This window comes from Rhinoraja longicauda, chromosome 8 (assembly GCF_053455715.1).
Source record: "Rhinoraja longicauda isolate Sanriku21f chromosome 8, sRhiLon1.1, whole genome shotgun sequence".
Classification (NCBI taxonomy): Eukaryota; Metazoa; Chordata; class Chondrichthyes; order Rajiformes; family Arhynchobatidae; genus Rhinoraja; species Rhinoraja longicauda.
The window spans coordinates 28,396,312-28,414,384 of NC_135960.1; the positions used below are offsets into that span (position 1 = coordinate 28,396,312).

General features: G+C 42.7%; 1 protein-coding gene across 3 annotated transcripts in view; it reads right to left on the minus strand.

Moving 5' to 3' along the window:
• vps8 (VPS8 subunit of CORVET complex) overlaps positions 1–18,073 on the minus strand; it is a 432,205-nt gene that overhangs the window by 11,803 nt on the left and 402,329 nt on the right. For all 3 annotated transcript variants that reach the window (XM_078403484.1, XM_078403485.1, XM_078403483.1), the window contains one exon: positions 6,394–6,471. In XM_078403484.1, coding sequence (XP_078259610.1) covers positions 6,394–6,471 — 78 coding nt within the window. The remainder of the gene's footprint in view (positions 1–6,393; positions 6,472–18,073) is intronic.

The window sequence follows — 18,073 nt, forward strand, 5'->3', positions numbered from 1 at the left end:
CCAACCCCTTACCATTTTTTGTAGAGACCACTCCCTCCGCAGCTCCTTGGTTCACTCATCCCTTCCCACCCAAACCACCCCTCCACAGATACTTTTCCTTCAACCACAGGAACATAAACACCAGTCCCTACGACCTCCTCCCTCACCAACATCCAGAGTCCCCAGCAGCCCTTCCAGGTGAGACAGAGGTACACTTGCACCTCCACTAACCTCATCTATGGCATATAGTGATCCTGATGTGGCGTCCTCTACGTAGGTGAGATCAAGTAGAGACGAGGTGGCCATTTTACTGAACACATGCGCTCATTCCACTAAGATCTGCAGGACCTCCCTTTTGTTAATCATTTCAACTGCTCTTTCCGTTTGCATACTAACCAGTCCTGCGCCTCCTCCATTGCTAGAGTGAGGCCACATGCAACTGGAAGAATAGCACCTCATATTCTGCTTGAGTAGCTAACTAACTAAAGATACAAATATTGAATTTTCCAATTTTAGGTAACCTCCCCATCCCCACTTATTACCCCCTTCTCTTTCCTTTGCCACCCCAACCCAAGCCCACCCATTTCACTCACTACCCTCCACTTCCCCTTCCATCCATATCTCTCCCTCCAGCTTTACATGTCACACCTCTTCTTTCCTGTCTAACACCCTTTTTGTCTCCTTTTCATCTCTAGCCTTTATCCACCCATCTGACAATGAAACCCATCTCACCTAGATCCACCTTTCACTTGTCTTTGTCCTGTCCCCAACTCCATTCCAGGTTTCTCCCCCCCTACTACAATCAGTCTGAAAATGGTCCTGATTTGAAACATCACCGATTCATGCCCTTCGGGGATGCTGCCTGAACGGCTGAAGGGCTGCCAGCACTTTGTGTTTTACTCAAGCTTCCAGCATCTGCAGTTCCATGTGTCTCTATACAACCTTACAATTTATTCAACTTCTGAATACTGGGGAAAGATGAATGGATTGAGGAACTTTGTAAGATTATGCTGCCACCTTTGTTGTTTGCCACATATAAAATGGCTCGGATAAATCGGTGGTTTAATTAACAAATCTGTAGATGATACAAAAATTGGTGGAGTCGCAAATGGTGAAGAATCTTGTCTAACGATAATGTGGGACATAGGTCAGTTGGGTGGAGTATTGGCAGATGGAATGTAATGTGCACAATTGTGAAGCAATGCACTTTAGAAGCCAAATTCTGGTGGATAAAATGGCAGGAACCGCTGCTCCCTGGCGACACAAGTGAAAAAGCACTTTGTATGTTTGCCTTCATAGATGTAGGCTTTGAGTATGAGTCAGTACAGCATGTTATAGTTGTACACAACACTGGTGAGACTGTATTGTGTACAGTTTTGTTCATCACACTAGAGCAAGGAAATAGAGAGAGAGTGCAGAAGAGATTCACCAGGATGTTACCAGGAGATTGGACAGACTGGGTTCATTATCATCAGAATAAGGAGGTTGAGAGTTGATCTTCTAGAAGTTAATAAAATTATGAGGAGGATAGTTTAGATAGTTCATTATTTTCCTCAGGGAGAAAAATCTAGAACTAGAGGGCACAGGTTTAAAGTGAGAGATGAGGGAGATCTGAGGGGTAGGTTATTCTGGAATTATCTGGAATGAGTTTCCAGAGGAGGTGATGGAAGCAAATACAATCACAATGTTTGAAAGGCATTTGGAGGGGTACTTGGATAGGAAAAACATGGAGGGATATGTCCAATGCATGAAAATGGGATCAGCGTGGATGGGCATCAGGGGCCTGGACAAGGTGGCCCAAAACACCAATCATGCTCTTTCGACCCATTATGTCCAGGCCCAACCTAATGTCTACCCTGATTCCACAGACATAGATACATATCGTGCAGGATCACTGTACGGTATGTTTCTATGAATCTTTGTGATATAAATGCAGTGATCACATTGTAGGGAGAATTATAATAACGTTGAACTGATTTTTAAAGTCGTTTAAAAAAAAAAAAATTTCAATATCTAGGTGCCCCTGGCAAGGCCAGGATTTATTTCTCATTTCTACTAATGGTATAGTTGCTCCTATATAGTTATTCCAATGATCTGGATTCTATCCTGACCTTCGGCATTGTCTGTGGAGAGTCGCAGATTCTCACCACGAAAGTGTTTTGTTTTCTGGTTGATCAGTTTCTTCTCACATCTCAAACAAGTGTGGGTTGGTAGGTTAAATGGTCATTGTAAATTTCCTCTAGTGTGCAGATGAGTGATAGAATCTGAGGGGAGATGATGGGAATGTGGGGAAAATAAAATGCCAGTGGTGTAACATTACTAAATGTGTACCCGATGGTTAGCATGGACCTGGTTGGCCAAAGGACCCATCTCTATGCTGTATGAATCCATAACTGGCCCCATAGCAGAAGCGTCCACGTCGCGGGGCTGGAAACTGGAAGTGTCCTGAGCTAATTCTGCTACCACCATCATCTATTGTACAAGTGATGGCTCCCACTTGATTGTCGCTGGAAGCTTGCGTCTTTTTCAGGACGGACGATGACAATGAGGTAACATTTGAAACGTAGATGATGGACACGAAAGAAGAAGAATCCATAACTCCATAATGGCGTTTGAGAATGTGAAGGTGAGCTGCCTACTTCAGCTTTTGCAGTGCTTCAGACAATGGCATTCCCACAATACTCTGGTGTACGAAGTTCCATGATTTAAACCTAGAGACACTATATTTCAAAATCAGGATAGTGCTAAAACCTGGATGTGCTATTCCCATGCATCTATCTGCTGTCTTTATCCTTCTTGGTGGCAGAGCTTGCAAGATTGGGACATAGAATAGTACAGCACAAGGACAGGCCCTTCGGCCCACAATGTCTTTGCTGAACGAGGCCAAGACCAATTCTTAGCTGCGTGTACATGATCCACAAACCACCATTCCCTGCCTATCCATACACCCATCCAAAGTCTCTTAAATGCCACTTGTATATCTACTTCAACCACCACCCCTGGCACCGTGTTCCAGGTACTCGCTACCCTTTGTGTAAAAATCTTGACCCGCACATATCCTTTGTGTACTATGTGTGTATGTGGGGGGGAGGGGGAAACTGTAACACGAAATATGTGTCCCTTCAGAACGGAGACCCGACCTTTGTTTTCTGGGCCGTGTCTCCGTTCCTGCTGCGGCCTACCATCGGCCCAACTCCTGGAGCTGTCGGCCTCCGGGGCTCTGGTTCGCAGAGCCCGCGGATCGGACTTACCACCACCGGAGCCGGCCGTCTTCGGAGGCTGCGGGTGCGGCTGCGACTCGCCTTAGGCTCGGGCTGCGTGGATGCCGACATCGGGAGCTCCAGCAGCGGCAGCGTGTTCGCCCGCCCCGAATCGCGGGGCTTGGGGCGCGGACATTTCACCGTCCGGCGCGGCCTAAGATGGCCGCGGGATATTTCTCTGCTGGGCGGGGGCTTCAATGTCGGGAGCCACGACCGCCCCGACGTGCAACAACAGCGGCAGCGACAGCGACAGCGTGTTCGCCCGCCCCGGATCGGACTTATCATCGGCGGAGCCGGCCGTCTTCGAAGGCTGCGGGAGCGGCTGCGACGCGACGCGCCGTGGGCTTGGCCCGCTGTGGACCGTCCGGTGCGGCCTGCAACCACAACAACCTGGCTGCGGGCGAGGACAGCGGGAGAAGGGAAAGACATTGTGGCCTTCCATCACAGTGAGGAGAGAGAGGACTGGTGGAGACTCACTGTGATGGATGTTTCTTTGATGGATGTTTCTTTTTTGTGTGTTTTTTTTTTTTTTTGGGGGTTGGGTGGTTTGAGTGCCTGTTTGATGTTTTTATTGTTGGACTGTGTTTTTGGGGGTTTTAGGGTGTGTGATTTGAATGCCTATTTAATGCTTCTATTGTTGGACTGTGTTTTGGGGGGTTTTTGGGGTTGGGTAATTTGGGTGCCTGTTTAGTGCTTTTATTGTTGGACTGTGGGTGATTGAATTAACATTTTGTTCAAGATGGCCGCGCCGTTGTGTTTGGCTGCCTGCCACTGTATGTTTCTTTTTTTTCCTAGTCAGATGTGCAGCACTTTGGTCAACGTGGGTTGTTTTTAAATGTGCTATACAAATAAATTGACTTGACTTGACTTTAAACTTTGTCCCTCTCACCTTAAAGCTATACCCTCTAGTGTTTGATTTTTCCATCCTGGGAAAAAGGTTCTGACTGTCTATCCTATATATGCCTCTCATAATTTTATATACTTCCTTCCATCAGGTCTCTCCGAAAACTCGGGCATTCTAGAAAAAACAATCCAAGTCTATTCAACTGTTTCCCATAGCTTATATCTCCTAATCCAGGCATCATTCTGCAAACCTCCTGCACCCTTTGCAAAGCCTCCACATCCTTCCTGTAATAGGGGAACCAGAACTGCAAGCAATACTCCAAATGCAGCCTAAGCAAAGTCCTATAAAGCTGGGACTTGACTGCCCCGACCTATGAAAGCAAGCAGACCAAATGCTTTCTGTAGCACTCTGTTAGGAGGTGCTATTGAAGTAGCTCGTGTAAGTAGCTGCAGTATATATTGTAGTGGCTACCTTCACACCAGAGTACTATTTTTGCACCACCATGGACTTTTTTCTCTTTCTAATTATATCTTTTGCACTGATGTCTTGTTTTTTTGCAGTCTTCTTTTGTTAGAAATGTTGTGTAATTTATGTGTAATTTGTTTTACCGTGTTCTTGAGTCTATATGGCCATGAAGCTGCTGCAAGCATGCTTTTTTAATGCACTTGTATCTCACTGTTCTTGTTCACAAGGCAATGGATTCAATGTGAGGTAACGTACACTGCAGCCACTGTGCACAGGAGGTGGAGAGAATGAACGTTCAAATGTCAAGGTGGTAGATGGGGTGCTTGGTTTTCCCTGAATGGTATCGAGCTCTGAAAGTTGTTGGCAATGTACACATCCAGTCAAGTGGAGAGTGTTCCATTTCATTCCTGACTTCTGCTTTGAAGATGATGGGAAGGCCTTGGGGAGTCAGAAGGTAAGTCATTCCTTGCAAGATCTCTTGTTGACATGGTATTTACATGACTGGTCCAGTAATGTTTCTATCAGCAGTGCTTCACAGGATGTTGATGGAGGAATCTCAACAAGGGTAATTCTATTAAATATCGAGGGTTGATGGTTAGATTCTCGCTTGTTGGAGCTGGTCACTACCTGCTACTTTTATGACACAAATGTCAGAATGTTACTTTGGTTTCTAAGCGTGCAGATGTAGAGTCCATTTACTGAGTTGTTGTGAATGGAATTGAACACTGAGCAAACATCCTCACTTCTGTCCTTACGATGGAAGAAAAATCACTGAGGAAGCAGCCGGAGATAGTTGAATCTAGGGTACTGCCCCTGTGGTGATGCTGGGATGGGAAAAAGGATCTCCAAGAACCACAAGCATCTTTCTTTTTCCAAGATACAACTCCAACCATGGGTCTGTTTTCTCTCTGTTGCCCATTGACTCCAGTTTTATTACTTCTTGTTGATAACATGTTTGATCAAATGCTGTCATGGCAAACAAGAGCAGTTACCTCCACTTTATCTTTGGAATTCAATTCTTTGGTCCACATTTGGACCAAAGCCATGAGAAGTTTTGGAGTCATGGCCTTGGTGAAGCCCAAACTGCTTAACTGAACAATTAAGCATCTTCCAGGTTCAATGTATTTCTCAGGCTTTTATATTACAGATGCACTTCCAATAAAATTTTATTTGAGACAGAGCACATTGGAAAACACTGTTTTAACTGTTCATAGCAATGATGTTGTTTCCTTAACTGTGATAAAACTGATCTGAGGGAAAAAATAATACTCGCCTTAACCAGTAATTGACAACCTGGTATACAAAATAGGAACTATAAAGACTACCATGAATAAGCAGGCCCAGAACTGCTGTAATTTAACATAATGTTACAAAGTCACTAAGAGAAATGGATATGGTAAAATATCTCAGAAGCAACAAATTTATGGAAATAAATAATTAGATGCCACACTGATACAGAGGGTGATTCTGTTCCATGATTGAGAATGAAATACTTTCTGAGCATACCAGATTATATTTTGCTGCATCTGCCTTGAGATATTTGATGCTAAAGTTGAATAACTGGAACGTTAAGAGCGATTTAACATTTCCCTATCACAATGAATTTAAAAAAGAAATCATCATGAGGATGTTAATGTGCAATCTAGAGCCTGGTTATGAATAAATGAAGAGACAAAGATGGCTATTGTCTGAACTCATTGCCTCTAAAGTCGCAAGTGTTGCAGTACCAGCTACGACTGTGGCTTCTCTCATCTGCAATTCAAAATGCTACTTTTGCTCTTTGGCTATTTTTCAACTATTTTGCTGTTTGAGAAATTATCAAGAGAAAAAAAATGAAGCACATACCCTGGACGGTCCTCTGTTGAGGCGCCGGAGCTGGTCATAGGCCTGGATCTGCTGTGGCTCCAACGTTGTTTCAGCTGGCTGCACAAATGAATAAAATGATGCATGTAAGACTTAGAGAAAGATATATTTTCTTTTATATCCATTTGAGGATATCCTACTACTCTCTGCAGTAAGATAAATATGCTTGGATACAATTGTAACATAGAGTCATATATGAAGTCCTAGCACGACCTTGATAAGGCCACCAGGAAAACGAAGAAACGTTTGTCTGAACCCACAGGTGTCAATGTTCAGCAGCTGTGGCAGGACTTGCATGTCATCATTTCCTACAGGGATAAACCAAGTAGTAGATCAAGTGACAGCAATGCATCACTCCCAGACAAGCTCACTGCTTTCTAAACTCGTTCCGAAAGCATCGATGTACCTTCTCAGGCCCCCATAGCCCCTGATGACTCTGTAATCTCAGTCACTGAGGCCATTGTCAGAAGATCCTCCACAAGGGTGAACCACTCGGAGTCTGGCCTCGATGGTGTACCGGGTCGCAGGCTTAAAACCGGCGTGGACCAACTAGCTGGAATTCTTACGGATATCTGCAACTTCTCATTATTAAGGTCCGAGATCCCCACCTGGTTTAAAAGGACACCAATAATCCTGGTGCCCAAGAAGAGTAAGGTGTCTTATCAATGTCTGTGGCTCTAATGTCCATGTTAATGAACTGCTTTGAGAGATTGGTTATGTCGTATATCAACTTCTGCTTTAGTAAGGACCTGGAACAACTACAATTTGACTACCGCCACAACAGATGAACAAGGGATGCAATCTTATTGGCTCTGCACTACATCACTTGGACAATAAGAACACATATGTCAAGCTGTTGTTCATTGACTACAGCTTGGTGGTTAGCACTATCATCCCCTCCAACCTATCTTCAAACTGGGTATCTGCTTGTCCCTATCTAGTTGGATCTTCAACTTTCTCCTCAGCAGACCACAGTCAGTTTGAATTGACAACAGGAATTTCTTGATAACTATCGATATAGGAGCATTTCATGGCTGTGTGCTCAGTCCGCTGCTCCATTCTCTCTATGTCCATGACTGTGCAGTCCGGTAAAGCTCCAATACCATCTTTAAATTTTCTGACGAATGCCATTGTTGACCTAATAATAGGTATCAATGACAGAGTAAAGGAGGAAGATCGACAATCTGATTTAATGGTGACAGAACAACAATCTTGCTCTCTACATTACCAAGAACAAGGAGCTAATTGTCGAGTTTGGGAAAGAAAAGTCGAGGATCAATTAAGCTACTTTCGTCAACGGAGGAGCGAGTGGACACCTTCAAGTTCCTGGACATGCATATCTCTGTCCTGGGCCCAGTGCATTGATGTAATCACAGAGAAAGCTCATCAGTGCCTCTATTTCCTTAGAAAAATGAAGAGATTCTGTATGTTGCTGAAAACTCTATCAATCTATGTTGTACAGTAGAGTGCATATGACTAGTTGCATGAGATCCTGGTTAGGTCATTCCTCCCAAGACTAAGGGAGGCTGCAGAGAATGGTGGATATTGCTCGGACCATTAGTACTGACTCCCCACATTGAAGAGATCTGTAGGAGGTGCTGCCTATGTAAAGGCAGCCAACATCATTAAAGACCCTCATTTCACTACTATTATCGGGAAAGTGGTATGGGCACCGGATAACCTATTTAAAACAGCCTAGCTGTTTTTGTTTGGCTGGTCAGAGATCATTCCACTTAAATATAATTTTAATATAGTTGTGTAAGCAAACACAAAACAAAATGGTTAATGAAATATGCTAGAACATACTTGATAAATTGCACCAAAGCAAATAAAGAACTGAAATAATTCTAAAAGCATTTATCACCACCTTCTTCAAAATATCCAATTTTAGGTAATGAGGTACTGCATTAGAAAAAGTATAGGATTTATTATGAAATACTGTGATGCTCTAAGGTTGAACGGGGATGACCATTCATTATTCTGTGGATTGGAACTCACTGAACTGCTTTGCGATTAGATTTACAATCAGCACCATACCAGTCACATTCTGTTTAAATTTATGATGTTAGAAAGACCCACAAGACAAGGACTATTTTGAGTTTTGTACAGTCAATGTGAAGTTAAGTGGCAAATGAATCAGCTTAGTATTTTCATGTTTTCAGGGTTCAGCAAATGTCTCAAGTCTGACCTCATACTACGTTTCTATCCTGAAATGCCATAAATCCTCTACACTTTGCCAGAGATGTCAAGATGTGAACAAACTATTATTACCGCATTATAAATACAAGAACAGCTTGGCTAGATTGTGTTCAAGCTGTAGCAAATTTCCCGATATAGTTTTGCATTTACAATGATAATAATCATTGCTTTGACTTGCAAATAAAACAGGAGTGAAATTGTTCTTGACAGAAATGTAAAGAGTAAAAGCAAATCAGCAGTTTTTCTTTCTCCACAATGGAAAATGAAAATGATATAAAGACGTGTGCAGTTGGCCGAATCAAATTTCACATTAAAGTGTCTTTGAGCCATCTATGAGCAGGGTAGCAGTCAGGGCTTTAAGAAATGTTGGATGATCACTCAGTTAGCTTGACTGCAAATCACTGTCCTCACATATTTCAGTCCAAGCTTCAGTGCGATGTTGTGGCAAAACATCAATAGAACCTTCCATCTGGGAGCAAGTGGCAGCAGCACCTGTACTATCCTCATCATCACTTACAGGAGAAAACCATTTGTTTTTGAGCTTTGGAGATTTGGGCTAACATGCAGCCTCACCCCCTTAGATTCCCAACTCTCTTAGTCCGATAAAATGTTTCATTCTTAATTTTGAAACTTCTGCAATAGATGTTCATGACCCAGCATTGACATCAGTCACATGCAAAGGTAGTAAGTCAATTACCTTTCATTTCCTGCTCTAATAAAATTAGTAGTAGCCTAAAACAAAACAAGACAACTGAGCATAAACCATAACGAAGTACGTGTTCTGATGGTTGCAGAAATATGCTCAGGCCAGCAGGGTGAGCTTGATATTCCAGCAAACCATTTAACGAGACAATCAAAGGAAACATAATACACCTGGAAGGAAAATTATGGCAATTTTGTATTTGAAACATTTAAAAAAATGCATTGATGGGGGCTGAATGAATGCTAAGGCTTTCAAATGCTCTCTCTGTTGGAACACTCTAGGCTTTGAACAACAATGAGCCTGGAGATGTCACACTGAGTAAAATGCACCTTGGCTTAACATTGGGAAAATAACTTCAGCATAAAAGAAGGCAGCAAGGAAGTTGGGAAAGGATGCAGCGACGGTGAAACAACTTCAGGTGTTCCTGCTATTCTGGTACCAGAGGGACCCAAAATATCAAACCTTGAGATTTGTTCTAGATTTCCTGGTTGTAATTAACCTGTAAATGAAAGTTTAAATTAATAGTTAAATGTGACCTCCATATAAATGGGCCTTTGAAGGTGACAATGGCTTCCAGGGCAGGAGAGGGCTACTGTGACACTTGGTCCAAGTCAACCATTGCTTGCAGGTCACATCATGGTCTCAAGTCGGACAGGACTGTAAATGCCCTCAGCTATTACATGAAGGGTTTTCCTAACTCTCACTGTGGAGTAGAACTTTTGACAAGCAGTGGTGAAATTGTTAGGCACAAGATTACTGGCTCTGATAATGTGTGCATCGTTAACATGATTTCAATGTCAGTTAATTAATTTAGGTAGTGATTTCTTCAAACAGTTATTTCAGAGTCATTGTTTTTGGTAACTGTTATACACTATAAAGGAAATGGTCATCATTATAATAGAAGCGGTCAGCACCGGCTTCTGTCAAATCAGCTTGGATACGCCTCTCTCTAAATGTTCCCATAGCATTCTCAGCATTCTATATCACAAACCAGTCCTATTTATAATCAGTCACATGAGTGGCAAATTAGTGCTGAGAACTATGAATGTCTATCTTAAGAACTGAAAAGGAGACAAATTATTAATTACGTTCAAATGCATGACAGACTGTCAAAGAATAAATAACTCTGCCGTTAGTTGGTAGTGGATCAGAGCTGAAGGGGCAGTTTGGTGATGTAGCATTTGTTTAGTTTAGAGATACAGCGCAAAAACAAGCCCTTCGACCCACCGAGTCTGCACCGACCAGCGATTCCTGTACACTAGCACTATCCTACACACGAGGGACAATTTTCAATATTTACCAAAGCCAATCAACCTACAAACCTGTACATCTTTGGAGTGTGGGAGGAAACCAGAACAACCGGAGAAAACCCGTGGGGTCACGGGGAGAAGGTACAAACACCGTACAGACAGGACCCGTAGTCAGGATCGAACCCGGGTCTCTGGCGCTGTAAGGCAGCATCTCTACCGCTGCCCAGTTAGTGCTGCTCCTCACAGGAACCTGCAATCGAGCTTTACATTGAGAGCTTTCTGTGCAGCACTGGCATGGTCTTATCATGACTGCTGGTTTCCACCTGTAGGTCTTGTTTCTGCCCACCTTTCAAAAGACCTTAGGAAAGTTAATTGGCTGCTGTATATTACCCTTTGGTGTAATTTAGTGCCAAAGATATTAAAAGTACTTGATATGTATGTCAGAAACAGCAAGTTGTAAGGCAATGGGGGAAACAAGAAGGAAAATGGAACTGTTGGGAATGTTATTGTAAAGCAGCATAGATCCAATGTGCCAAATAGTCTCCATTTGTGTCGTGTATGCGAGTACAATATATTTATTCTGCTGTTTGTTTTAACAAGGCATTCTCAACCACCATACCAGTTAACCATGATACTGATTGTGTAAAGGTCAGCCTGTGACATATGCATTCAATCAATGTGTATTATCAGGTTGCCTTCTGTGAAGAACACATTTTTCAAATGATCCTTTCATCCATTTCTCTTACTGACATTTGGTTTAGTATGAACCATGAGCTCAGTTATTAAATTCTACTAGCTATAAAATATAGCTTTGAACCTCAGAGTACATATAGCTGCCGAACACCATAATTTCCTCCGGCACTGGGACAGGCAAGGCCAGTGATAACATATCATTTCTGTCATTTGCTTCTAATTTCTACACGGTGAAACCAAAATGTATAAAAATGGCCATTATTAAACTCTGATAATGTGCACTTTAACCACATGTGATTTTTTTTGTATTACAAATCTCAAATGTGGAGTACAGAGGCAAATAAATAAATGATGGGTCTTTGTCCCAAACATTATGGAGGGCACTGTAGAAGAGAATGCAATGACAGTGCTTGTATATCTTGCCTGTTAGAAGAAGGGGTAGTTGATGGAATATGTGTTACTTATTGGCAAAAGGTTGCAGTGATGTGGGTCTGTGTACATTGTTGGGAACAAAAGAATGATAAAGTAAGGGTCTTTGTGCTAATTGTGGGAGGGGATGGAATGGAATGTGTGCTCGCATAATGTTTATTATGCAGAGGGTAGAGTACACCTGCTATGTATTAGATGTTGCAAACCTTTCATTACACTTGGGGGCTGTCTGTAAATGTACAAAGGTAGAGGTTTGCGCTAGTCTCTTGCATTAAATACGTAATATCGCAGCACCTGTGTATTGCACTTATGGCATTCAGCTTCAAGTATATGTCAAGTACAGCACAACATTCAGCCATACTTATTTGCACGTTTAGCAATTTTTAATTGTTTGCATCAGCAATCTATTTTGTATATATGGTGTTTCGAAATCCTTTGGCCAGTCATTGTGAAAGAGTTGCCATAGTTACAGCTGCTGCTCGATGTTGGTGAGAGAAAGCATTGGTGCCATTTTATTTATTTTTTCTCACAAATATCGAGTGTTTTCTGATGGTTATTACTGCATCCATGTGACCGAGGGTGAATTTGTTTCCCACCCTAACACTTGTAAAATGATGTTGGCATTATAACTGTCAAATTCCGAAGGAACAGCAGTTGAGCCTTTGCCATAAATTTGTTGCTCCTACATTAATAAAATCACAAATTCAATCAGTATCTTCATGATTGTGATTCATTGTTTCCCTCAGGAAAATGTGGAGGTGGGGAGATATCAGGAAGAAAGAGAATTGGGCTGATTTTTTGTTGGCAGCACATGCTGCAGTCAGACAATGTTTATTGCCTTCCATGGTGGTGCAGTGTTAATGGTCTAGTACTCCAATTGGCTAAAATCTGATCCAGATCCCAGAATAGTAGATTAAGAATTCAAATTCGGTTTAAAAAAAGCTCAATTTAAACAAAGCAGGCATCATTAACATTTACTTTGGAGTTGTCAAATTGTTGTAAAAAGAACAATTGGCTGATCAATATTCTTCAGAAGGTATCTCCCATTCTTATCTGGGTTTGTCATCTACCTTTTGCCATCTACACTTCAGAACAACTGACTGAGGCAGAAGAGCATGATGCAGAAGAGTACCACAAGAAATATTGCAAATTAAGGGCAAATATCCACAACACTTGATATGAAACGTGCACTGTTGGCATTGTAGAAAAAAGAATTGCAGATGCCAGCAAAGTGTACAGTCATGCAGTAGTAGTAGGAATAAAGGCAGATTAAAGGGGAGAGGATTTAGAAATCGGAGGGGCTGGTGCAGGATTCCTAAAAGGTTAATTTGCAAGTTGAATTGGTAGTAAGGAAGGCAAATACAATGTTAGCATTTATTTCAAGAGTACTAGAATATAAAAACAGGAATGCAATGCTGAGGCTTTATAAGGCACTGGTCAAACAGCATTTGGAGTATGGTGATTTTTGGGTCCCATATATGTGGAAGGATGTGCTGGCGTTAGAGTGGGTCCAGAGGAGGTTTAGGAGACTGATCCCAGCAATGATTGGGTTAACATATGATAGGCATATAACGGCATTGGGCCAGTTCTCGCTGGAGTTTAGGAGGATGAGGGGGAACTCATTGAAATTTACCCAATAGTGAAAGGCCTGGATACAGAGGTTGTCGAGAGGATATTTCCACCAGTGTGAAACAAGAGAACCAGAGGGCATCACCTCAGAATAAAAGGACGTTCCTTTATAAAGGAGAACGCCTCTACTTCTGTAGAAGGCTTAGGAAGTTTAGCATGTCCCCTACACTCTCACCAACTTCTACAGATACACCATCGAAAGCATTTTATCAGGATGCATCACAGCTTGGTTTGGGAACAACTCCATCCAAGACTGCAAGAAATTGCAGCGAATTGTGGACACAGCCCAGACCATCACACAAACCAATCTCCCTTCGGTTGACTCCATTTATACCTCATGCTGCCTCGGCAAGGCCAGCAACATAATCAAGGATGAGTCGCACCCTGGCCACTCCCTCTTCTCCCCTCTCCCATCAGGCAAAAAGGCATAGAAATGTGATAACGCAGACCTCCGGATTCATGGACAGTTTCTTCCTAGCTGTTATCAGGCAACTGAATCATCCTACCACAACCAGAGCGCAGTGCCGAACTACAATCTACCTTGACTCTTGGACTTTCCTTGATTATACTTTGCTGGCTTTACCTTGCACTAAACATTATTCCTTTATTATGTATCAGTCTATCAGCTAACTGGATCGCACGTAACACGAGCTTTTCACTACACCATAGTGCACGTGACAATAAACTAAACTGAACTGAGAACAGAGGGTCGTGAATCTGTGGAATTAATTGCCACAGATGGCTGTAGAGGCCAAGTCATTGTGTATTTTTAAGGCGGAGATTGGCAGATACTTTAAGGGTAAGTGTGTCAAGAGTAATGAAAAGGCAGGAGAATGGGGTTGAGAGGGAAAGATAGATCAGCTATGATTGTATTGCGGAGTAGAGTCAATGGGGCAAATGGCCTACTTTTACTCCTATGACTTATGACCATGAGCTTATGAACTCAACTGATCGGGATTGGAGATTCAGTTTATGTTTGGATCCATGTCATCCTCCCATGGAAACTTCACTTGCAAACACAGCCTTATTGCCAATCTGTAATTGTGCTCATGAAGGCAGTAGTGACCTAATTAATTGATTCAATTAGTCTATATGATGAAGTGCAGTGCTATCAGATCCTGAGTTCTGAGCTTTGGATTCAATTACAATAAAGGAATAATAATTAATTTCCAAGTCAAGATGGTTTATGCTCTGATGGGGAACTTGCCGGTGCTGTCTGTTCTGGTGATGGGGATTATGGGTGTGGAATGTCCTGAGTAACTTAATTAAGTTTATTAATGAAGTAGCGGACAGGCTGATATGGTCTGTATAGCTAAATGTGTGTATTTGTTTTAAAAAGGCACCCTATGCTAAACACAACTTGTCAGCAACATGTGAAGTTCCTGGGATAGATCTGACAGTGGAAGGTGATTTTCCTTTGGACTGGAGGAAGAAATAGGATGGTGTTTCTCAAATCTTAGTATCAGGATGTCTATGGGGTTTGGCACGAAGGTAGCATGTCATTAATTGTCATGTCATTCATTGTCATGTCATAGTCTCATGGAGCTTGGGCAAAGCTGAAATGGAATTGAATAGTTTATTGTCACATGTGACCAGTTACAGTGAAATTCTTTGCTTGTAGACCCAAGGTATAGTCGCCCTACATTTCTTAAAGCCAGTAGGATTACTTTAACTGAGAATACAAATAGGTGTAATCCTAAATTATAATTAAGAACATTGACAGGAAAATTAAATAAATAATGCTGAGGCCATCTCAAATCTTGCACTAAACATGACTCTATGGCTCTAAACACAGAATGAATCTCCGAAAGCCAAAAAGATTGTGGAAATATAGGGCATAATGATGGAAAGTGGATTTGGACAGGCTAATGATATCGTGGAAAGTTGCAGTGTCTAATGAGAATTAATCTCCAGCAATGAGAGCAGTGAGCACAAGATGTATAATTATCCCAATGCCTGCAAATTGGCATTCGAACTATAACCCTAATGAAGTTATGCACTGCTGTCTTTGAGCTCGTTTTTGAAGGTTAACCAGTTAAAGTCTGAAGAAGGGTCTCGACCCTTTTGTCTATTGTCTATTCTGGATGCTTTCAAGAGAGAGTTGGATAGCGGAGTCGGGGGATATGGGGAGAGGGCAGGAACGGGGTACTGACTGTGCATGACAGCCATGATCACGGTGACTGGCGGTGCTGGCTCGAAGGGCCGAATGGCCTACTCCTACACCTATCATATCTATACAGCCGGAAACAGGCCTTTTCGGCCCACCAAGTCCGTGCCGCCCAGCGATCCCCGCACATTAACACTATCCTACACCCACTAGGGACAATTTTTACCTTTACCCAGCCAATTAACCTACATACCTGTACGTCTTTGGAGTGTGGGAGGAAACCGAAGATCTCGGAGAAAACCCACGCAGGTCACGGGGAGAACGTACAAACTCCTTACAGTGCAGCACCCGTTGTCAGGATCGAACCTGAGTCTCCGGCACTGCATTCGCTGTAAAGCAGCAACTCTACCGCTGCGCTACCGTGCCGCCAAAATAGACCTATTGTCTATTGACCCAAAACGTCACCCATTCCTTCTCTCTAGAGATGCTGGCTGACCCGCTGAGTTACTCCAGCATTTTGTGTCTACCTTCCATTTAAACCAGTTTATTTCTACCAAAAAAGATTTATTCGTCTGATCATCTTTCCAGGCTTATTCAGTTATTTACTTCTGTAGCTTTTGCCTGCTATGCACAGGAAGTAATTTAATTATCTACCTGTAATAGGTAACAATCTTTAAACGATTTCCTTAAGCTAATACCATTTAATGGCCAGTGAAAAGACAACATTATCGATTCATGGAAGTTCTACAAACTTGCGAGTGAAAAAGGTAGACCAGCAGTTCTGAACATGAGAAAATATGTGGATGATTTATCATGCTCCATAGTTAGCCACCATCAACACAGAAAAAATTAAACTTGCCATGAGGTTCCTCAATGAACTTAAATGGTAATTGTGAAATTGCTGGATTTACACCATTTTTATGAATTACTAACCGGGCCTGGACCCGTTGGGCCCAAACCTCTCCTGCGGGCCCGGCAACCCTCTGTCTAAACCTCTCCTGTGGGCCTGGCGACCCTCCCCCAACTGAAAACACTCACCCACTCCATCCCCCGTCAACGCCCTTTAAAACTCCCCTGGGGCCAGGGGCAGGCAAAGGGGGGGAAAAGGGGAGAGGGAGCCACACATCCAGGCCCTGGGCGGCCATCTTGGCGGCCAGCAGCAGGAGAGCTCTCCTCACCCCGAAAATATCGTAAGTCGAAATGCATTTAATACACCTGATCACGTGGCCGGAATCGAGCTGCGGCTCCCTATGGGTCGCTGCCGTTTGCATCATCGCAAAGTCGAAATATCGTAAGTCGAAGCATCGTAAGTCAGGGAGCATCTGTATTAGATCAATGGGCCCCAACTGTGCGGGTGTGGACATGTTGGGTTCCCATTAGGACGTCGAACACGGAGGTATTATTGCGCAGGCGCAGCTGACAGGCAGGGCAAGTGGAAAAGAGATTTATTAGTTTAAAAAGTGAGTGACTTTAAAAATATAACAACCATTTGAACCGCAGGCCAATGGTAAGTAAGGTGGGCCTAAAATTGTTGCACTATCGTGTACCGTTTTGGCTGTATTTCGGGTACGTACAATCAAACTAACAAAGCGACAAACGAACAAACAAGATGAGAGTTTTAGTAATATTAGGACTGGTAATTAATGCCTTAGAGAAACTTGGTAATGAGAGGCTCACATGATATTCTAATTTGGAAGTCATAATCAGACCTGTGAACTTATACCAGTGGAGAGTTTAATGGTTCCAGGACGTTAAGTCATTATTTCTTTGGCAGTCTTGTTATCTACATTTTCTTGGTATCAGGAGACTAAAATCTGAGTATGCAAAACTGATTTGGCAATGAAGCCAGATACTTATTAATATACAAACTGCATGGATTTGTTTCAGAAAACAACATTTTGGAATTCAGCATGTGAATCATTTGAGGCATTTCATACACATTCTTTGAAAGAAATTACATTTTGGATTGACAGTTTTAAGATTACAAGATTTTCATGAGATAATTGATAACACAACCTTGGGTACATTGTGGGGGGCAACAGTCAGGGGGGAAAAACTCCATGGAGATTTTTGAAAATCCTGGATGGTACACAAGTGACGACAATTCTTTAAAATAATAAAATGTAAAAATCTTTAATTCTCTCTTGTCTCATTTTTTTTACAACATCTGCAAGGCACAGACACATGCAGTGAGATAAAATGCAGAAAATTGCTCTAATGGAGTTACGTTCAAAAACTTTGTCAACTGTTTCAGGAAGATCAACTGCTACCTATGGACAAATCTCAAATACCATCAGGTTGTTAAGAAAAACAAATTGCTTTCTTTGGCTTTCTTCGTCTGGTAATCCTCATGTTCCATTGTAGACAGTGTCAATTAGATCGCTCAGAGGGCAAAAACTCCCAGAGGACTGCGATTGTTGCTCGTCCAAACGCAAGACACAGTGACCGTGGCTGCAGGGCCAAACCGCCGGGTCAGTCCCCCGCAGCTTAACGCAAGACGCAGCGGACCGCAACGCCGATGAAGTGACCCAGTGGACCACAGATTGGAAGGGGGGGGCCTGCCGAACCAGCCCCTGCTCGTCCCCCAAAGACCTGAGACCGGGAGGATGGAGTTGGCGGCGGTGGTGAGGAGCGAGGCCAGTAGGAGACGGA